The sequence below is a fragment of the Ranitomeya variabilis genome, chromosome 3 (genome assembly GCF_051348905.1).
Source record: "Ranitomeya variabilis isolate aRanVar5 chromosome 3, aRanVar5.hap1, whole genome shotgun sequence".
NCBI classification, from domain to species: Eukaryota; Metazoa; Chordata; class Amphibia; order Anura; family Dendrobatidae; genus Ranitomeya; species Ranitomeya variabilis.
In genome coordinates this window covers 783419725-783443071 of record NC_135234.1, presented here as the reverse complement: position 1 = coordinate 783443071, position 23347 = coordinate 783419725, and the positions used below count along the sequence as shown (strand labels likewise).

At 49.4% G+C, this 23347-nt stretch overlaps 1 protein-coding gene across 2 annotated transcripts in view; it reads right to left on the bottom strand.

The window, feature by feature from the left end:
* Positions 1–23347, bottom strand: part of TRIM3 (tripartite motif containing 3) — a 92560-nt gene that overhangs the window by 5673 nt on the left and 63540 nt on the right. For both annotated transcript variants that reach the window (XM_077298985.1, XM_077298986.1), the window contains exons 8-11: positions 21968–22135; positions 12572–12752; positions 11120–11190; positions 10759–10899 (exon numbers count right to left, since the gene is read on the bottom strand). In XM_077298985.1, coding sequence (XP_077155100.1) covers positions 10759–10899; positions 11120–11190; positions 12572–12752; positions 21968–22135 — 561 coding nt within the window. The remainder of the gene's footprint in view (positions 1–10758; positions 10900–11119; positions 11191–12571; positions 12753–21967; positions 22136–23347) is intronic.

Here is a 23347-nt window from a genome sequence, read left to right as displayed (position 1 = left end):
AATCTCCATCGCCACATCCGGCCCGTCAAGGTCGGTGATATCCAGGCCCAGGGACTTCGGGAATGATGCTGGGTCCTCCATCACCCTGGTCAGCCCTGATATTGTCTCACCAGAACACAATTTACCCGGCCGCCAAGTGACCATCTCCCTGGCTGGAGGTCAGTACTCGGACATCCCTTTAGCATGTATACAGCTGGTCTGGGGTACCGACTAGGGAGAGGTCGAAGTGGGACTCATGGATGACCTCCCCACACCTGTTATTTTGTTGAATTATCTAGGACAAGGACTGTCCAGCCAATTTGTCAGAGTCATCACCGTAACCAAGCCAAGCAACACCCTGATGTGGATCCTTCTGCCACCCATCCCAAGGATAACTCACACTCCAAGCTTCCATAATCCTACTTTGAGCTGACAGCAGTGTGTACTCCTGACCAGACTATGGCAATTGACTGGGGGAAAACTGATGGCAAGGAATTTAGGGAAGCCAAACTCACAGACTTGCCCACAGTATGACCGCTCAACCTGGGAAAAGAAATCAGGGGAGGTGGAGGTGTATAGATGGGAAAATGGACTGATATCAGAAAAAGCCTGCATCCTGCCAGAGAAACCCTGGACCCTTGTCCATCAGCTTGTGGTGCCCCAGCAGTATTGACCTCAACTCCTGTGCTTGGCCCATTACGTCCCTGCAGCTGGGCACATGGGGGTCAGAAAGACCTGGGCCCGACTGCTGGGTAGTTTCTTTTGGCCAAGGGTCGCTCAACAGGTGCAGAAATACCAAGCCTCTTGTCCGGTTTGTTTACAGATGGGAGGGGCACCCTGTCATGGCCCATTCCAATCCATGCCCTTGATAGGTGAACCATTCCAGAAGGTTGTCATCGATTTAGTGGGTCCATCAGCTGTCCCCATCCGCAGTGGAAAAAGGGTCATCCTCACCCTGGTCGACTTTGCCACCAGCCACCTGGAGGCCGTTGCACTGTCATCATTAGATGCGGAGCACGTGGCTCAAGTTCTACTGGACATTTTTAGTTGAGTAGGGTTTACACGGAAGGTATTGACAGACCAGGGGACCCAGTTCAAAAGCAAGCTGATTCACACCCCTGGGAGAAACATGGTGTTTGCCCCATGTGTACTGTCCCCTACCAATCTGAAACTAACGGGTTGCGTGAGTGTTTCAACGGAACGCTCAAGCAGCTCATTAGTTGGTATGTGAAGTCCAATGGTGGAGTGTCGTAGAAAATATTAAAAATCCTTGAGGTCCCTCATATCTCTCCTCCTTTTTTCTCTTTCATCTACCATATGTCATGAGGAGACAAAGCTAGCACTCAAACCTGTCTTTATGTAAAACGGCAGTGACAGAGAGGTGAAGATTAATTAAAATGTGAGGATTCCTCTTTATGTCCAGATGATTGAAGATGACGTGTATTGTCCACAGAGAGACAGGAAAGGTCTTATTAGGGTCTGAAGTGGATCAAAGAAGATCTGACACCTTTTACAAACAGCTATTGTCACGGCAGTACAATGAGAGAGCAAAGAGTATGTCTCCAGGAGAAAATATGGAATATTGGAATTTCTATACATCCAATATTAATGATAACTAGGTAAAAATACACATTTTCTCACAATTACAACCACCACCAAAAAGCCCCAAATCCATAGGGGCCAGACAACTGCCAGCAGCTAGGTCATGTTTGGTCTCTACGCGTAGATAAAATCCCGATACAAAAGATGACATCAGTCTTGACCTTCTGTGATCGCACTATGAGGATTTATTGCATAAATTGGGATTTCCTAAAATTATGAAGGGCTGAGTCCAGCCCACAACCGAGCCCTTGTGAGGTCATCGTAGAGGGCTGTGCGGGTGGGACTCCGGGTCAGATAAAAGAGCAATCCCAATTATCATCAGCGTTCGTGCAGAGAACTACATATCGTGTATGTATACAGGGGCCCTATTTGTCGACAGTCAAATAGAAGCGCTCTCCTTCGGCTAAACTGAATCGTCTCTGCGATCGGTGTAGTAAGTTCTCCTTTTAATCCCTTTTATTTTATGAAACTGTTTATGCTGTATTATTTTGTCCCCCTTGTAAAATCTTTTGTATATTTTTTTCATAAACACTGCCTCCCTTTGGATTAAATATACAATTTAATAGTTCTGTTCTGTGAACTACGCCTCAAAGCCATAAGCTAACGTACGGTGTCCATTTGACCGAAACAGAGTGGTGGTGGCAGCCTTCTCCGTTGATCATCGGCCAATCGTGTAATTGTCCGGACGATAGTGATCAGCAGAGAGCTGTGCGCTCCAAGGATCACAGTGAATGGTACTCGTGACCTTACGGCCTGTGATATCAGGAATTTGTGGGATTAAGAAAGTCCTGACAGGGAGACTGGGAGAAAAAACTGCTGCAGCTCCTCTTTGCCTACCGGGAGGTACCGCAGGATTCTACCGGGTTCTCTCGTCTTGAATTGATATAAGGCCAAAAAATCCGAAGGCCGTTGGAGGTAGTAAGAGAGAGTTGGGAGGGCACTTTCCCCAGAAAAGAGGTTCCCATTCTGGGAGTATGTAAAAAAGTTTAGGGAGAAGATGAGGTAGAATATAAACCAGCTCACCCGTGATGCATAAGCTGAATTTCGGGAGCACGGACCGGCTGTGTCCAGGCGTCCAAAAGAAGAAAATGTCCAGCTCCACCAAATCCGTGAAAAAAAGTTTTCTTTATTCACAAACTTAAATATGGAGGATACAAACTTCAGCACAAACCATATGGGTACGAATCTCAACGCGTTTCTGGAGACTAAGCTCCCTTTGTCATGAGTCTGCATTCATCCAGTTGAAAACCCAGCTAGCCCAAAGCCCAGTCCTGGCTGCCCCTGACTTCCACCGCTGATTCATTGTCCAAAGAGACGCAACAGACACTGTATTGGGAGCCAAGTGGGGGGCGATGGTCAGGAACACCCGAAAGCCTGTGTCCCCTGGGAGCTGTTGGACCGGGAGAGGGCATATGCCACAAGGGAAAAAGTATGTTTGGACATAGTCTGGGCACTAAATTGAAGCCCTACTTCTACGGCAACGAATTGACGGTCATAAACGACCACAATCCTTTAAGTTGACTAAATCAAACTGCTGGGGACAAAGGACGTTTACTCAGGAGTCTGGCCATACAGTCCTATAGTTGTTCTGTCTCCCATAAAAAAGGGCAAAGATCATGGAAAAGCCGATGGATTGTCCCAAGAAGGAGAGAAGAATTGACCGGAAGCCTATGATGTCTAGAAGCCCCATCAACAGCGACCCACACAGGTTCCAGCAGTCTTCGGGGCTAATTAAGAAGGGGGAGGAATGTGAGGACACAGCATTTCTTCTTAATTATGCCAGACATAAATTCAGTAGGCCCACAATCAAACTGATAACTGAAGTATTGACTCTTCCTGTAGGTCAAATTGATATTTGCAAATGGACGAATGGTTATTTACTTCCTATATCAGCTCCTGTCATGTCTCACGACTTGAGAAATCATTTAATGTTTGCATTGCTTGTGTTCTATCCTTCTTTCTAGGCAGAAGTTTGCTTTTCCTTGTATTTTGTCCCAACTCTCTCACTGTAGTCCTGTGATGTATGTTTGTTCACGCCCTTATTCTCCATTTTGTCATCATTCCTCCATCTGTATGCATCCTACTACATGTCCTCTGTTGAATATTCCTTTTTACCTGCTACTTTCATCATAATACAAGAATTTCAGTTAAAGCAATCCTCTTTTCCTGGAGTCTTCTTACATGAGATCGTGGCTGAGTTAAGCTATCTGATAAATCGGTATGAACGTGAGTACAGGTCAATACGGAAGCGCCCAAAATAAAGGCCTATCCAGGCACCACTGCGTTCTACATATCCATGAGTCAGAATAGTAAAAAGGAATATCCTGCCTTCAGAGACAGTAACTCAAGGTCTGTGCTGAACCTCAGTGGAAAAGGACATTTCCCAGATACACAGTAACCCAGTTCCCAGCCAGACCCCAGCGTGCATAGAAGCACACACTGCAGATAAACAGTGAGTAGTATAACCCTCATCATCCACTCTTCCTGCCTGCAATTAAATCATGTCTGAAGCAAGGAATACAATGTCCCTACCAGACTTACAAACACAGGAAAGAGACCCAGATCCCCATCCACCAGCTAGTGAAAGAGGAAAAAGTACAGTCAAACCTACATGGAAAGTCATGGAGAATTTAGAGACTGAAAAATGTGTTGTATATAGTGATGTGTCTTCACTATGGGAGAAAGTGCTGAGTCACATAGACACTGTATCAAGGCCTGCTTCTCACGAGTTACCACTTGAGGGAGCCCTAGAACAATTATGCACAGCATACCAAAGGTATATGGAGAAGACTGACCAATACATTATTCTCCTGAAGAAACTGAATCTGCCAGAGACTTTAAAAGAATTGCAAAGTTTCCAGCAGCTTAATTCTGAAAGAGACTGCACCGTACGTGACATTAAAACCAAGATAGAGGCTAAAATTGCACGGACACCAGATGCATCATCTCGCTCATCCAAATCGTCTAAGCACTCGAAACGCTCATCTAGGTCAAGTTCATCAAAATATTCCACTCTCAGCCAGCAGCTTATAAGGGCACGTGCTAAGGCAGAAACGTCTAAGATACAAGCAGCCTTTGCGCAAAGGAGAGCAGAAATGGACGCAGCCACAGCACAAAAGAGAGCAGAAATGGACGCAGCCACAGCACAAAAGAGAGCAGAAATGGATGCAGCCACAGCACAAAAGAGAGCAGAAATGGCAGAAATGGATGCAGCCACAGCACAAAAGAGAGCAGAAATGGATGCGGATGCAGCACGCAAGGAAGCTCTGGAGAAGGAATGTGAGCACGCAACAGCCATGGCGGAGTTAAGGATCCTGGAGCGAGCTATCAGTGGGAGTCAAAGAGACAGCATCAGTTTGTGTGAAGTGGAGGTAGAGGACCCTATTGAACGCACAAGAGACTACGTGCTAAGCCAAAATGGCGAACCGCAGATCATCACTAACACTCCTGGTGGCGTTCATGCTTCTCCAGGGCACCAGGATGCCGATCCACTTACAGAACCCTACACTCAAGGTCAGTACAATGCTCCCAAACTTGAACTTCCTTCGTATTCCGGTATGCGCCAAGACCCTGCATCTCATCAAACTCCACAGGCTATTATCTACACGCAACCCAATATACCGGCAGGTCATTATACTCTCGACAACCGCATAGTGCCAGCTCCGCATGTAGCAGAGACTATACCCACCAAACCGGTTGCTGGACTAAATGCATATGCCACTCCATACTTACCCACGTTTCAAGGCCAAGACGTCTCCACTCCTATGTACAACACCGCTCAGCCCACATTCGTGCATCCTAAGTCAGAAAGAACAGACATGTCCGACTTCGCAAGGTACATGATTCGCCGCGAACTTACTAAAACCGGTCTCACAAGGTTTGACGACCAACCTGAAAATTACAGAGGTTGGAAAAATGCCTTTAGAACCGTAACTAGTGACCTCGGCATCACTGCTGCTGAAGAGCTGGACCTGCTAATCAGATGGCTAGGACCACAATCCACAGAGCGTGTCAAGAGACTCAGGTCTGTACATATCAGTAATCCAACGGCTGGTCTCATGGCTGCATGGGAAAGACTAGAGAAAAACTTTGGCAGTCCAGAAGCCATAGAGGACGCACTGTTCAAGCGACTACAGAGTTTTCCAAAGATATCAAGCAAAGACAGTTCAAAGTTCCTGGAGCTCAGTGACTTGCTGTTAGAGCTCCATCAGGCCAAGGCAGACACCCACCTACCTGGCCTCAGCTATCTGGACACTGCTCGTGGAGTAAATCCCATTATCTCCAAGCTACCGTACAATATACAAGAAAAGTGGACTACACTAGGGTCAAAATATAAGAAAGACCATCAAGTGTCATTTCCTCCGTTCTCCTACTTCTGTGAGTTTATAAAAGATGTGGCAGAGCGTAAGAACGACCCAAGCTTTTCCTACGAAGAATACAGTGGCCCAGCTTCACCTCCTTCTAAATACGTGAGCGCACGCTCGAATGACAGAAACCGCAGGGGTCCAGTGTCAGTGAAGAAGACGGATATTCTTCCCTTACCAACATCACCCCCAGACAAGAGTAACAAGGGTGAAAAGATAGAGAACCCAAATCGTGAGTGTCCCATCCACAAGAAGCCACATCCCTTAAAAAAGTGCATTGGCTTCAGGAAGAAACCGCTCCAAGAACGCAAGGAACTTCTAAAGAAGTTCGGGGTATGCTACAGATGTTGTGCTTCTACTGAACACCTTGCTAAAGACTGTAAAACTACAATTAAGTGCATGGAGTGTGACAGTGAGGACCACGTACAAGCACTCCACCCATTCCGTCCTGACTCTACACTTACTCCTTCCCCCACCACGAGCCATGGCGGGGAGGACGCAGCTCAAACTGCAAGCCATACCACAATATCTTCTTCATGCACAGAAGTCTGCGGAGAAGACCTCTGGGACAAGTCCTGTGCGAAGATTTGCCTGGTGAACGTATATCCTAACGGTCACCCAGAGAAAGCCGTGAAGGTGTACGTCCTTCTGGATGATCAGAGCAACCGATCACTTGCAAGGTCAGAACTCTTTGATATGTTTAACTTAAAGGGAAATGCTTACCCTTACACCTTAGGTACCTGCAGTGGTGTTACAGAGGTTTCTGGGAGAAGGGCCAGTGGTCTTACAGCGACATCTCTCGAGAACACCGTCGAGATACCGTTACCTACACTGGTCGAGTGCAACCAGATTCCATCCAATCGAGAAGAGATCCCAACGCCAGAGGCTGCTCTTCATCACCAACATCTCAAGGGGATAGCAAACAAGATACCAGCCCTCAACAACAATGCAGATATCCTGATTCTGCTTGGCAGAGACATTCTCCGGCTGCACAAGGTGCGTCAGCAAATTAACGGACCACACGATGCACCATTTGCCGAACGCTTAGATCTAGGCTGGGTAATCATAGGCAATGTTTGCATACATAAGATGAAGAGACCTAACAACATCTCCTCTTACAAAACACACATCTTGTCAAATGGTCGCAGCACTCATTTCCAACCATGCCCACATCACTACTGGGTGAAAGAGAAAGTGAGCAACACCAAGTGGCAACAGGAATCCTTCAACAACATGAACACACTCCAATCCTGGGAAGAAAACCTCGGGTCATCAGTGTTCGATTCCACAAGTAATGACAACAAGTTGGCACCCACAAGGGAAGATAAAGAATTTATAAAGGTTATGGATAAAGAATTTGTTCAAGACGACTCCAACAGTTGGGTAGCTCCTTTACCCTTTCGTTTCCCAAGAGTGAGGTTGCCGAACAACCTGCAGCAAGCAACTGCAAGGTTCTCATCCTTAAAGCGTACCCTAAAGAGGAAACCAGAGATGGAGAAGCATTTCATTGACTTTATGCAGAACATCTTTGACAGAAATCATGCTGAACCTGCGCCACCACTGAGGGAGGGAGAAGAATGTTGGTATCTTCCATCCTTTGGTGTCTATCACCCTCGCAAGCCTAATCAGATCAGAGTGGTGTTTGACTCCAGTGCTCAGTTTGAAGGCCTCTCTCTCAATAACCTGCTCCTAACTGGGCCCAACCTGAACAACAGCCTCCTTGGAGTATTGATCCGCTTCAGACAAGAACCTGTTGCCATAATGGCCGACATTCAGCAGATGTTTCATTGCTTCATTGTGAAAGAAGACAACAGAAACTATCTTAGGTTCCTATGGTACAAAGACAACAATGTCAACAATCAGGTCATAGACTACCGGATGAAGGTCCATGTCTTCGGCAACAGTCCCTCACCTGCTGTGGCGATCTATGGACTGAGACGGACAGCCCAGGAAGGTGAGAGAGAGTACGGTTCCGATGCTCGGCAATTTGTAGAGAAGAACTTCTACGTGGACGATGGGCTCAAGTCCTTGCCCACAAGCGAAGATGCAATTGACCTACTCTCCAGGACACAGGAAATGCTATCCACATCAAACCTCAGACTCCACAAGATTATCTCTAACAGTCAAGAGGTAATGAACGCGTTTCCATCTGAAGACCATGCCACAAACCTAAAGGACCTCAACTTGGGTTCTGATGTTTCTCCAGCCACATTTCTCACACAGAAGATTGGAGCTGCTACAGTTCTGCCTGGGAACTTCGATAACAAGGACATTTACAGACGTCAGTGGAGGCAAGTACAACACCTGGCTAACGTGTTTTGGCATCGATGGAAGACCAAATATTTGCACTTGCTTCAAAACCGTCACAAATGGCAGACGCCCAGTCCCAATCTCCAAGAAGGAGACCTTGTTCTCTTAAAGGATAAAGAGGCTCATCGTAATGACTGGCCAATGGGACTTATTACCAAGGTCTTACCCAGTGAGGACGGAAAGACTCGTAAGGTAGAAGTTAAGGTGACAAAAGGGGGCTCTACCCGAACCTTCTTCCGCCCGGTCACTGAACTCGTGCTGCTTCTACGAAAGGAGGACATCACATGAACTGAACATGCTCCTGGACGTTGCTCACGGCGGGGAGCATTCCTCTTCATTCTCCAGTTTATTGAACTGTTACATTCCCATTGGATTCTGGGTTGGTGGAAGAGTTGGCATGTTTGCGGCTTCCCCAATCTGAAGATGGGTTTAATATATTTGGACTTATCTTTCGGTTTGATCTACGGGTCGACAACAACGAGTTTGGACTTTAAAATCTTTGATGTTTATTATTGCATGCATGTTTTCTTTCTTCTTGTTTTTCAGGTTCGAACGACTTCCAAGAATTATGGACATCGTGAAATCCAAGGATTTCAGACGGGGAGTGTCATGTCTCACGACTTGAGAAATCATTTAATGTTTGCATTGCTTGTGTTCTATCCTTCTTTCTAGGCAGAAGTTTGCTTTTCCTTGTATTTTGTCCCAACTCTCTCACTGTAGTCCTGTGATGTATGTTTGTTCACGCCCTTATTCTCCATTTTGTCATCATTCCTCCATCTGTATGCATCCTACTACATGTCCTCTGTTGAATATTCCTTTTTACCTGCTACTTTCATCATAATACAAGAATTTCAGTTAAAGCAATCCTCTTTTCCTGGAGTCTTCTTACATGAGATCGTGGCTGAGTTAAGCTATCTGATAAATCGGTATGAACGTGAGTACAGGTCAATACGGAAGCGCCAAATAAAGGCCTATCCAGGCACCACTGCGTTCTACATATCCATGAGTCAGAATAGCTCCCATAGTTTATTGTACTGTTATCTTTGCAAAATAGGGATGCAGGGTCACTGAACAATGATGCATGGTGATATGCTGATTACACATTGTACCGGGCCATGCAATTTGTTGACTTGCAAACATTGAAAGATCAACTATATATAAACAATGTGAGTTAACTTCATCATATTTTTCTCTTGACCTGTGGATGCCGGCTTGAAATACAACTGTGAACTATATAAGGAGACTTTTTCCACTGTTCCAAGAGACTCTACAGGATGTCAGCTTAGGGGATTGTGGGTACAGCTGGAAGAAAACAGAACAGCTTCACTGACCATCAACGAACCCTCAGAGACATCTTGAAGAATCCAAGTTGGAACAATCAGGTCATCTGACCACATACCTCACTGCCCTCTGCATCCTAAGCTTGTCATTAGGACACAGCGCATGTCTGCTGCCGTCTATTAAAGCCGTCTATTAAACGCAGGTGACTCCTCTGTGATCACTGAGCGGTGCGGACTCAAGACATCCAATAAATTCAATTAATGTAATTTCTCAAGAGGAGATGCTAATAAGTAGACATGCAGAGGTCTGGAGAGAGGCGCCACATGTCTGTGGGTGAGCCACGGGTGTCTGTGGATGCATAGTGGGCATAGGATTTCTTAAAATCCCATCCACAATGCTGTAACATCTGGACGCTACACAAGTATGCAGCTTCCGACCGTGTAAAGCAGTTAATACAAGAGAAGATAGTATTCTACTACAGACGCATCTGGATAAGTTAGAAACTTGGGCCGAGAGGTGGCAGATGAGGTTTAACAAAGGTAAATGTAAGGTTATACACATGGGAAGAAGGAATCAATGTCACCATTACACACTGAATGGGAAACCACTGGGTAAATCTGACATGGAGAAGGACTTGGGGATCCTAGTTAATGATAAACTTACCTGGAGCAGCCAGTGCCAGGCAGCGGCTTCCAAGGCAAACAGGATCATGGGGAGCATTAAAAGAGGTCTGGATACACATGATGAGAACATTATACTGCCTCTGTACAAATCCCTAGTTAGACCGCACATGGAGTACTGTGTCCAGTTTTGGGCACCGGTGCTCAGGAAGGATATAATGGAACTAGAGCGAGTACAAAGGAGGGCAACAAAACAAATAAAGGGGAAGGGGGAACTACAATACCCAGAAAGATTAGCGAAATTAGGATTATTTAGTCTAGAAAAAAGACGACTGAGGGGCGATCTAATAACCATGTATAAGTATATAAGGGGACAATACAAATATCTCGCTGAGGATCTGTTTATACCAAGGAAGGTGACGGGCACAAGGGGGCATTCTTTGCGTCTGGAGGAGAGAAGGTTTTTCCACCAACATAGAAGAGGATTCTTTACTGTTAGGGCAGTGAGAATCTGGAATTCCTTGCCTAAGGAGGCCTTGCTATGTTACTATGTTATCACATAGCCTGAAGCATGATCGGACCGCCACCCCACCCTCACACACCTGAATCCGGCTGTTTCCCCAGTCGGCCACAATGATGTTTCCATTGGAATCCACGGCAACTCCGGTCGGAGCGTTAAACTGACCGTTCCCTTCTCCATGAGAGCCGAACTTATAGAGGAACTCTCCCTCTGCGCTGTATACCTGCAGGAGGTAAACGAGAGCGCCGTAGTCACACGTGACCTTATTACCGCCACTGCGCCGAGAGCGAACACTGACAAGAGGTGTGAGAACTGGGGAGATCAGGCACATGACGGCGAGCGCCACTCATCTGGTGACCACCTAGGTGAGATCAGAGGTGACGGCATCTAGATCGGCCACATAAAACATTCCGTGGGGTGCAACATATCGGCACATCGCTCACCTTCACAGAGTGGTTGTGGAAATCAGTCACAATAATCTCATTCTTGTTATTAACAGCCACAAAGTGAGGACCTGGAAAGAGAGTGCACAGTCAACATCCTGTGCTGACAAGCCCCGCCCTCACAGGCGCATCCCACCAATCACAGCCACACGTACCATCCAGACTGCAAGACAAGCCCCGCCCTCACAGGCCCCTCCCACCAGTCACAAGTACCATCCAGACTACCAGACAAGCCCCGCCCTCACAGGCCCCTCCCACCAGTCACAAGTACCATCCAGACTACCAGACAAGTCCCGCCCTCACAGGCCCCTCCCACCAGTCACAAGTACCATCCAGACTACCAGACAAGCCCCGCCCTCACAGGCCCCTCCCACCAGTCACAAGTACCATCCAGACTACCAGACAAGTCCCGCCCTCACAGGCCCCTCCCACCAGTCACAAGTACCATCCAGACTACCAGACAAGCCCCGCCCTCACAGGCCCCTCCCACCAGTCACAAGTACCATCCAGACTACCAGACATGTCCCGCCCTCACAGGCCCCTGCCACTAATCACAGTCACACGTACCATCCAGACTGCAAGACAAGCCCCGCCCTCACAGGCCCCTCCCACCAGTCACAAGTACCATCCAGACTACCAGACAAGCCACACCCTCACAGGCATATCCCACCAATCACAGTCACACCTACCATCCAGACTACCAGACAAGCCCCGCCCTCACAGGCCCCTGCCACTAATCACAGTCACACGTACCATCCAAACTGCCAGACAAGCCCCGCCCTCACAGGCCCCTCCCACCAGTCACAAGTACCATCCAGACTACCAGACAAGTCCCGCCCTCACAGGCCCCTGCCACTAATCACAGTCACACGTACCATCCAGACTGCCAGACAAGCCCCGCCCTCACAGGCGCCTCCCACCAATCACATGTAAAGTAAGCTGCGGAGACACCATCACGTGTTTCTCAACGCAAGCAATGAATAGCCAGGCCTTTCTCCGGGAAGGAACAACCACGGGAAGGGCAGCATCCAATAAAGGAGAATATCCAATGAAGGAAGACCACCTATGCCAAGCATGGTATCCATCCACAACCAGCTGTTTCGGGGTTTTTGCCCCTCATCAGTGTGGAGTAGGAAACTGGCTATTAGGAGCAGTGCCTGGTGAAAGGCTATGAAGGAACAGATGAATGACCTCGGGGAGACCAAAACATCCAACACTGCGGAGACACCATCACGTGTTTCTCAACGCAGTGATCCAGAACAGGGATGGGGGCAGTGTTCTGGATCACTGCGTTGAGAAACACGTGATGGTGTCTCCGCAGTGTTGGATGTTTTGGTCTCCCCGAGGTCATTCATCTGTTCCTTCCCACCAATCACAGTCACACGTACCATCCAAACTGCCAGACAAGCCCCGCCCTCACAGGCGCCTCCCACCAATCACAGTCACACGTACCATCCAGACTGCCCGTCTGCTGCTTGTCCCCGGGGCCGCGGCCGCCAAACCTGCCCACGAGCTTCCCGTTAGACTGGAAGATGAAGATGCAGCAGGACTTGTTGTCCACCACGATCAGGTGGCCGTTCCGGTCCACGGCCACGCCCTTAGGACCCATGAGGCGCCCGACGCCCACCTTGTTCTATAGACACAGTAACAGTGAGATAAACCGCACACAGAACACAGCCAGCACCACGGAGAGAGAGAAAGACAGCCGGCACCAAAGAGACAGAGAGGTAGACAGCCAGGAAAGAGAGAGAGACAGTAGGCACCATGGAGACACAGCCAGCACCAAGGAACGAGAAAGAGATAGACAGCCGGCACCAAGGAGACAGGCAGCCAGGAGAGAGAGAGACAGCAGGAACCAAGGAGACAGAGAGGTAGACAGCCAGGAGAGAGGGAAAGGCAGACAGCCAGGAGAGAGAGAGAGAGACAGCAGGCACCATGGAGACACAGCCAGCACCACGGAGAGAGAGAAAGACAGCCGGCACCAAAGAGGCAGAGAGGTAGACAGCCAGGAGAGAGAGAAAGGCAGACAGCCAGGAGAGAGAGAGAGAGACAGCAGGCACCATGGAGACACAGCCAGCACCAAGGAACGAGAAAGAGAGAGACAGCAGGCACCAAAGAGGCAGAGAGGTAGACAGCTAGGAGAGAGAGACAGCAGGCACCATGGAGACACAGCCAGCACCAAGGAACGAGAAAGAGAGAGACAGCAGGCACCAAGGAGACAGACAGCCAGGAGAGAGAGAGACAGCAGGCACCATGGAGACACAGCCAGCACCAAGGAACGAGAAAGAGAGAGACAGCAGGCACCAAGGAGACAGACAGCCAGGAGAGAGAGAGACAGCAGGCACCATGGAGACACAGCCAGCACCAAGGAACGAGAAAGAGATAGACAGCAGGCACCAAGGAGACAGACAGCCAGGGGAGAGAGAGACAGCAGGCACCATGGAGACACAGCCAGCACCAAGGAACGAGAAAGAGAGAGACAGCAGGCACCAAGGAGACAGAGAGGTAGACAGCTAGGAAAGAGAGACAGCCAGGAGCGAGAGAGGAAGAAAGCCAGGAGCGAGAGAAAGAGAAAGACAGCCAGCACCAAAGAGACAGAGAGTTAGACAGCCAGGAGAGAGAAAGGCAGACAGCCAGGAGAGAGAGAGAGAGAGAGAGACAGTAGGCACCATGGAGACACAGCCAGCACCAAGGAACGAGAAAGAGAGAGACAGCAGGCACCAAGGAGACAGAGAGGTAGACAGCTAGGAAAGAGAGACAGCCAGGAGCGAGAGAGGAAGAAAGCCAGGAGCGAGAGAAAGAGAAAGACAGCCAGCACCAAAGAGACAGAGTTAGACAGCCAGGAGAGAGAAAGGCAGACAGCCAGGAGAGAGAGAGAGAGACAGTAGGCACCATGGAGACACAGCCAGCACCAAGGAACGAGAAAGAGAGAGCAGGCACCAAGGAGACAGACAGCCAGGAGAGAGAGAGAGAGAGAGAGACAGTAGGCACCAAGGAGACACAGCCAGCACCAAGGAACAAGAAAGAGAGAGACAGCAGGCACCAAAGAGACAGAGAGGGAGACAGCCAGGAGAGAGAGGCGCAGCCAGGAGCGAGAGAGGAAGAAAGCCAGGAGCGAGAGAAAGAGAGAGACAGCCGGCACCAAAGAGACAGAGCGGTAGACAGCCAGGAGAGAGAGAGAGAGAGACAGTAGGCACGATGGAGACACAGCCAGCACCAAGGAACGAGAAAGAGAGAGCAGGCACCAAGGAGACAGACAGCCAGGAGAGAGAGAGAGAGAGAGACAGTAGGCACCAAGGAGACACAGCCAGCACCAAGGAACAAGAAAGAGAGAGACAGCAGGCACCAAGGAGACAGAGAGGGAGACAGCCAGGAGAGAGAGGCGCAGCCAGGAGCGAGAGAGGAAGAAAGCCAGGAGCGAGAGAAAGAGAGAGACAGCCGGCACCAAAGAGACAGAGCGGTAGACAGCCAGGAGAGAGAGAGAAAGGCAGACAGCCAGGAGAGAGAGAGAGAGAGAGAGAGAGAGAGAGAGAGAGAGAGAGAGACAGTAGGCACCAAGGAGACACAGCCAGCACCAAGGAAAGAAAGAGAGACAGCCGGCACCAAGGAGACAGACAGCCAGGAGAGAGAGAGAGACAGCAGTCACCAAGGAGACAGAGGTAGACAGCCAGGAGAGAGAGAAAGGCAGACAGCCAGGAGAGAGAGAGAGACAGTAGGAACCAAGGAGACATAGCCAGCACCAAGGAACGAGAAAGAGAGAGACAGCAGTCACCAAGGAGACAGAGAGGTAGACAGCCAGGAGCGAGAGAGGAAGAAAGCCAGGAGTGAGAGAAAGAGAAAGACAGCCGGCACCAAAGAGACAGAGAGGTAGACAGCCAGGGGAGAGAGACAGTAGGCACCAAGGAGACACAGCCAGCACCAAGGAATGAGAAAGAGACAGCCGGCACCAAGGAGACAGCCAGGAGAGAGACATCACTGCAGTGTTTCAGGGTAGGTAGGTAACGTTTCGACCCACAGGGTCTTTCTCAAACCTTACTGAAACATAAAAAGAGGTACAAGGTATCACAAAATATGAATATACAATATATACAAAAAACCACACAAATATGTCCAGGAATTCTACAACAATCACAGTCCCTATTATTATGTCACACACACCATCTATCGGGTACACGGGGGTCCGACTTCAGGTCACAAATCCACCATACGCTGCAAGAAGACTTGGCTACCAGTCCCACACCACTTCATCAGTGCGAACCACAGTGTCTCGCAACTGAGAGTGCAAGTGATTGAACAAGCCGAGAGGCCACATTAAACTATTGAGGGAGAGGGAGGCCTACTGGATCTACACCCTGCAAACATTGGCCCCGAGGCCTCACATTCCAGTAATCCTGTGCCATCTTATGTGTGTGTCTGTATATCCTGGCGCATGTAACCCCTTTTTTACCCAGACAGGTGGTGGAACTATACCTTCTATCCTACTAGCACATACTTTACTCTTTCAGACACATTAGCCCTTTGTCTACCCTTGGGAGTGAGTATGGTACATTGTGCAATTGTATTCTTTATTTTTATTTTCAATTTATTAATTTTTATTTTTATTCTTCATTTTATTTTACAATAAATTTTCAAAAAACTCTATTTCGTTTTATTTTTTACACATAATTTTTCATCAATTTTTCACTATTTTTTTAATGCTATTTTCATTTCATCATTTCTTTTATTATTGTCTAATTTTTATTTTTCATATTTTTATTTTTTTCTTTTATTACATTTCTTATTTTTTCATATTCCTGATGCCCATCATTTACCTCTGATTATTCATTATTCATGTCCCCCCTTCATTTTTTGCCATATAGTGTCCCCATATTATCCTTTTCTTGCACAATGTTACCTTCAATCATTTTCAGGCTTTCCCCATACACTATGCCACATACTGTGACCCCCACCTCATTTTACCACTCTATGGCCATTATTTCCCTTCTCCACAACAAGTGGTGAATACATGTAAACATTCTCTCCCTGCTCCAGGCATCCTGCTTTCACGGTGACTACTCCTCCTGTCCTCTCCACCCCTACTCCTTCAGCGCAGCTTTGCACACAGTGCGCATGCGCGGCTCCCAGCGCTCCAACCCTGCCCACTGCTTTGGACGCCTGCTATCCACGGCCCCAGTACTGCCGTACATACGCTCTTGGCGTTCCACACCTCGTTTTCGCCGTACCCTCTGTGCATCTGCGCACTCCACGCTTCCTGCCGCCCATTTCCCTGTTCCTCCACACACCATCATTCTCGCTGCTGCAGGTAATGATTCTGACCTCTGTTCCTCACCTCGCTATGGCTTTATAGCCTCCTTCATATTTAACCTTGCTCTGATCTTGTAGCCTCGTTCATACCATCCTAACGCGGTGAACGGGACTCAAACACCCCCAAGGGATTCGTGCCCCCACTCTGCTCCTACAGGTCAGCCTCCTGCCGCCTACAATCCTGTGCCATTGACCATGTCCGTGTATTATGTGGTAGACTATCTACCGCTGTGACGCCGTACACCCTGCTCTCTTACCTTAGTGTTGCCAGGATGCATCATTTCCCGTAGATGCATTTAGGCCTCATCGCCATGTCAGTGGTCTCAGACCAACCTGAAGTCGGACCCCCGTGTACCCGATAGATGATGTGTGTGACATAATAATAGGGACTGGGAGCGTTGTAGAATTCCTGGACATATTTGTGTGGTTTTTTCTATATATTGTATATTCATATTTTGTGACACCTTGTACCTCTTTTCATGTTTCAGTAAGGTGTGAGAAAGACCCTGTGGGTGGAAACGTTCCCTACCCTGAAGCTCTGCGCTGATACCTTTATTTTGGGGTTTGTAATAAAGAAAAGCACAACTCTGAAAACCTTTCTATGAGTGCGACTGCTGTTATATAACCATAGTCTGGAGCACCCTCCATGTACAGTCCGCACCACCAAGAGCGAGAGGGCACGTCTTGTCCTTTAATAATAGGAGAGACAGACAGGAGAGAGAGAGACAGACACACAGGCAGGAGAGAGAGACAGACACACACAGGCAGGAGAGAGAGAAAAGAGAGACAGGCAGGAGAGAGACACAGGCAGGAGAGAGAGACAGGCAGGAGAGAGACACAGGCAGGAGAGAGAGACAACAGGCACCAAGGAGACACACAGCCAGGAGAGAGAGACAGATACAGGCAGGAGAAAGAGAAAGACACAGACAAGAGAGAGAGAGACACAGGCAGGAGAGAGAGAAAGACAGACAGGAGAGAGACACAGGCAGGAGAGAGACACAGGCAGGAGAGAGAGAGAGAGACACAGACAGGAGAGAGAGAAAGACACAGACAGGAGAGAGAGAGACACAGGCAGGAGAGAGAGAAAGACAGACAGGAGAGAGACACAGGCAGGAGAGAGACACAGGCAGGAGAGAGAGAGAGAGACACAGACAGGAGAGAGAGAAAGACACAGACAGGAGAGAGAGAGACACAGGCAGGAGAGAGAGAAAGACAGACAGGAGAGAGACACAGGCAGGAGAGAGACACAGGCAGGAGAGAGAGAGAGAGACACAGACAGGAGAGAGAGAAAGACACAGACAAGAGAGAGAGAGACACAGGTAGAAGAGAGAGAAAGACAGACAGGAGAGAGACACAGGCAGGAGAGAGACACAGGCAGGAGAGAGAGAGAGAGACACAGACAGGAGAGAGAGAAAGACACAGACAGGAGAGAGAGAGAAAAGAGACAGGCAGGAGAGACAGATACAGGCAGGAGAGAGAGACAGATACAGGCAGGAGAAAGAGAAAGACACAGACAAGAGAGAAAAAGACACAGGCAGGAGACAGACACAGGCAGGAGAGAGAGAAAGACACAGGCAGGAGAGAGAGAGAGACACAGACAGGAGAGAGAGAAAGACACAGACAGGAGAGAGAGAGAAAAGAGAGACAGGCAGGAGAGACAGATACAGGCAGGAGAGAGAGACAGGCAGGAGACACACACAGGCAGGAGAGAGTCACACACAGGCAGGAGAGAGAGAAAAGAGAGACAGGCAGGAGAGAGACACAGGCAGGAGAGAGAGAGAGACACAGTCAGGAGAGAGAGAGAGACACAGACAGGAGAGAGAGAAAGACACAGACAGGAGAGAGAGAGAAAAGAGAGACAGGCAGGAGAGACAGATACAGGCAGGAGAGAGACAGATACAGGCAGGAGAAAGAGAAAGACAGACAAGAGAGAGAGAGACAGACACACAGGCAGGAGAGAGAGACAGGCAGGAGACACACACAGGCAGGAGAGAGACACACACAGGCAGGAGAGAGAGAAAAGAGAGACAGGCAGGAGAGAGACACAGGCAGGAGAGAGAGAAAAGAGAGACAGGCAGGAGAGACAGATACAGGCAGGAGAGAGAGACAGATACAGGCAGGAGAAAGAGAAAGACAGACAAGAGAGAGAGAGACAGACACACAGGCAGGAGAGAGAGACAGGCAGGAGAGAGAGACAGGCAGGAGAGAGACACAGGCAGGAGAGAGAGAGAGACACAGGCAGGAGAGAGAGAGAGACACAGGCAGGAGAGAGAGAAAAGAGAGACAGGCAGGAGAGAGACAGGCAGGAGAGAGAGAAAGACACAGGCAGGAGAGAGAGAGAGACAGACAGGAGAGAGAGAGAGACAGAGACAGGAGAGAGAGAAAGACACAGACAGGAGAGAGACACAGGCAGGAGAGACACACAGCCAGGAGAGAGAGACAGGCAGGAGAGAGAGAGACAGACACACAGGCAAGAGAGACAGGCAGGAGAGAGACACACACAGGCAGGAGAGAGACACACAGGCAGGAGAGAGACACACACAGGCAGGAGAGAGACACACACAGGCAGGAGAGAGAGAAAAGAGAGACAGGCAGGAGAGAGACACAGGCAGGAGAGAGAAAGACACAGGCAGGAGAGAGAGAGAGAGACAGACAGGAGAGAGAGAAAGACACAGGCAGGAGAGAGAGACAGACAGGAGAGAGAGAAAGACACAGACAGGAGAGAGAGAGAGACAGACAGGAGAGAGAGAAAGACACAGACAGGAGAGAGAGAAAGACACAGACAGGAGAGAGACACAGGCAGGAGAGACACACAGCCAGGAGAGAGAGACAGGCAGGAGAGAGAGAGACAGACACACAGGCAGGAGAGAGAGACAGGCAGGAGAGAGACACACACAGGCAGGAGAGAGACACACAGGCAGGAGAGAGACACACACAGGCAGGAGAGAGACACACACAGGCAGGAGAGAGAGAAAAGAGAGACAGGCAGGAGAGAGACACAGGCAGGAGAGAGAAAGACACAGGCAGGAGAGAGAGAGAGACAGACAGGAGAGAGAGAAAGACACAGGCAGGAGAGACACACAGCCAGGAGAGAGAGACAGGCAGGAGAGAGAGAGACAGACACACAGGCAGGAGAGAGACACACACAGGCAGGAGAGAGACACACACAGCCAGGAGAGAGAGACAGATACAGGCAGGAGAAAGAGAAAGACACAGACAAGAGAGAGAGAGACACAGGCAGGAGAGAGAGAAAAGAGAGACAGGCAGGAGAGAGACACAGGCAGGAGAGAGAGAAAGACACAGGCAGGAGAGAGAGAGAGACAGACAGGAGAGAGAGAAAGACAGACAGGAGAGAGAGAGAAAAGAGAGACAGGCAGGAGAGACAGATACAGGCAGGAGAGAGAGACAGATACAGGCAGGAGAGAGAGAAAAGAGAGACAGGCAGGAGAGACAGATACAGGCAGGAGAGAGAGACAGATACAGGCAGGAGAGAGAGAAAAGAGAGACAGGCAGGAGAGACAGATACAGGCAGGAGAGAGACACAGGCAGGAGCGAGAGAGAGACAGACAGGAGAGAGAAGAGACACAGGCAGGAGAGAGAGAAAGACAGACAGGAGAGAGAGAGAGACAGCAGGAGACAGAGACAGAGACAGGCAGGAGAGAGAGAAAGACACAGACAAGAGAGAGAGTCACACACACAGCCAGGAGAGAGAGTCACAGGCAGGAGAGAGACACAGGCAGGAGAGAGAGAGACACACAGTCAGGAGAGAGAGAGACACAGTCAGGAGAGAGAGAGACACACAGGCAGGAGAGAGAGACAGGCAGGAGAGAGAGAAAGACACAGACAAGAGAGAGAGTCACACACACAGCCAGGAGAGAGAGTCACAGGCAGGAGAGAGAGAGAGACACAGGCAGGAGAGAGACACAGGCAGGAGAGAGAGAGAGACACAGTCAGGAGAGAGAGAGACACAGTCAGGAGAGAGACACACAGGCAGGAGAGAGACACAGGCAGGAGAGAGAGAGAGACGCAGGCAGGAGAGAGAGAGAGACGCAGGCAGGAGAGAGAGAGAGACGCAGGCAGGAGAGAGACACGCAGGCAGGAGAGAGAGAGACACAGGCAGGAGAGAGAGAGAGAGAGAGAGAGAGAGAGACACAGGCAGGAGAGACACAGCCAGGAGAGAGAGAGAGAGAGAGACACAGGCAGGAGAGAAAGACATAAGACAGAGAGACACACAGCCAGGAGAGACAGAGACACACACAGCCAGGAGAGAGACGCAGGCAGGAGAGAGAGAGAGACGCAGGCAGGAGAGAGAGACACGCAGGCAGGAGAGAGAGAGACACAGGCAGGAGAGAGAGAGAGAGACACAGGCAGGAGAGAGAGAGACAGCCAGGAGAGAGAGAGAGAGAGAGAGAGAGAGACACAGGCAGGAAAGAAAGACATAAGAGAGAGAGACACACAGCCAGGAGAGAGACACACAGGCAGGAGAGAGACAGCCAGGAAAAAGAGAGAGACACAGCCAGGAGAGAGACACAGACAGGAGAGAAAGACACACAGGCAGGAGAGAGAGACAGGCAGGAGAGAGAGAGAGACACAGTCAGGAGAGAGAGAGACACACAGGCAGGAGAGAGACACAGGCAGGAGAGAGAGAGAGACGCAGGCAGGAGAGAGAGAGAGACGCAGGCAGGAGAGAGAGAGAGACGCAGGCAGGAGAGAGAGACACGCAGGCAGGAGAGAGAGAGACACAGGCAGGAGAGAGAGAGAGAGAGAGAGAGAGACACAGGCAGGAGAGAGAGAGACACAGCCAGGAGAGAGAGAGAGAGAGAGACACAGGCAGGAGAGAAAGACATAAGACAGAGAGACACACAGCCAGGAGAGACAGAGACACACACAGCCAGGAGAGAGACGCAGGCAGGAGAGAGAGAGAGACGCAGGCAGGAGAGAGAGACACGCAGGCAGGAGAGAGAGAGACACAGGCAGGAGAGAGAGAGAGAGACACAGACAGGAGAGAGACAGCCAGGAGAGAGAGAGAGAGAGAGAGACACAGGCAGGAAAGAAAGACATAAGAGAGAGAGACACACAGCCAGGAGAGACAGAGACACACACAGCCAGGAGAGAGACACACAGGCAGGAGAGAGACAGCCAGGAAAAAGAGAGAGACACAGCCAGGAGAGAGACACAGACAGGAGAGAAAGACACACAGGCAGGAGAGAGAGACAGGCAGGAGAGAGACACACAGACACAGACAGGAGAGAGAGAGACAGGAGAGCAAGAGAGAGACAGGAGAGCAAGAGAGACAGCTGGCACCAAGGAGAGACAGACAGCCAAGAGAGAGACAGTTGACCCCATGGAGAGAAATCCAGCTACAGGAAACAGAAAGAGAGAGACACCCGGCACAATAGAGAGACAGCCAGCATCGTGGAGAGACAACCGGCACCATGCAGAGACAGAGACAGGCAGGACTGAATATACACATGTGACATGGCAGATGAGAGACAGCGTCCAGAGAGCACTGGTGAGAGGACGAGACACCGGTTCACATCTCACCTTGAACTTCCCCTCGGGAGAGAAGATGCTGACCCAGCGATTGTCGTAATCTGCCACAATGATGTCCCCATTCATGTCCACGGCCACACCGGTGGGGCGCTGCAGCTGCCCCGGAGACCGGCCCCGCACTCCAAAGCGCAGCCTAAACTGCCCCTCATTAGAGAAGACCTGCAGATGATGAGAGTGGCAGGACCCATATATAGCGGATAGAACACCCGGCAGAGATCCGTACATGGCGGCGACCCCACGGCAACAGCCCCCATGGCAGCAATCCGTACACAGCGGCGGCCCCCACGGCAGCGATCCGTATACGGCGGCGGCCCCCACGGCAGCTGTGGTGAAGTGTGTGTGTGTGTGTGTGTGTTATATATATATATATATATATATATATATATATACACACATGCAGTGGACTATGTATAGATTTATTGTGTCACTGGCAATAATGTAACATGTGTCTTGAAAAGCTGCATGTCGCACCCAGGTGTTAATATGTTTTTTCCTGGGACAAGTAGCCTTCTGTCCTCAATCTCACCAGGGAGTCCTGCTGGAAGCCAAGGAGAGAGGGAACATTTGACGCCTTTCAGCTCTTGGAAGAGAGATGTTAATTACGGCCTGATAGTATCTTTGTGAGAACTTTTACACAAAGGATCTCAAGAGAAAATAATATATTCATTGGAGGGCGCGGCCGTGCTCCAATCAAAAACCAAGCATTTATGATATTAACCTGAGGGGCTGGTCTAGAAACCTGACCTCCAGACCAAAGCTATAAATTAGACCTGTATACAGAGAAATGTGTTCACATAATGAGGGCGGCCGAGCTGGTGTGCTCCAATCTACATTCATCCTACGCTCAGGGAGCAGAAATCAAACTACCAAGTTAGATGATTTCTGTAAGTTTTCTCCTGTTATTTTATACTGTTTTGCATAAGTTGTATGTCTTTTTATTATCATATTTTTATACCTTTTCTTACTGTAAGCACTGACCCTTTTTGTATTAAAGTATAAAACTTTAACAAGTTGAACCTTGAATGTTCTAAAAGAATCCATAGCCTAAGGTGTGTGAGCCTTATGAGTGGTAGACATAATTAGTATTAATATTTCCGGGACTCATCGCCCGTGTGTTCGATGAGTGGTGGCAGCGTGTATGAGCGGGTGTGTGGCCTGGGTCGGTGTGTGATTTATGCTCCCATTACAGCATGGGTCAGAGATTGAATGCTGGGCTGAGAGTGGGGAGATAGATTAACCCTTGCAGGCACAACCCCAAGTCACATTCTGAGAGTGGTTACGTGACAAATTAGTTACACCACGGAGGAAGGATCCGTGACAGCAGCGATGTGTACACAGCGGTTGCCCCACAGCAGCGTTCCGTACATGGCG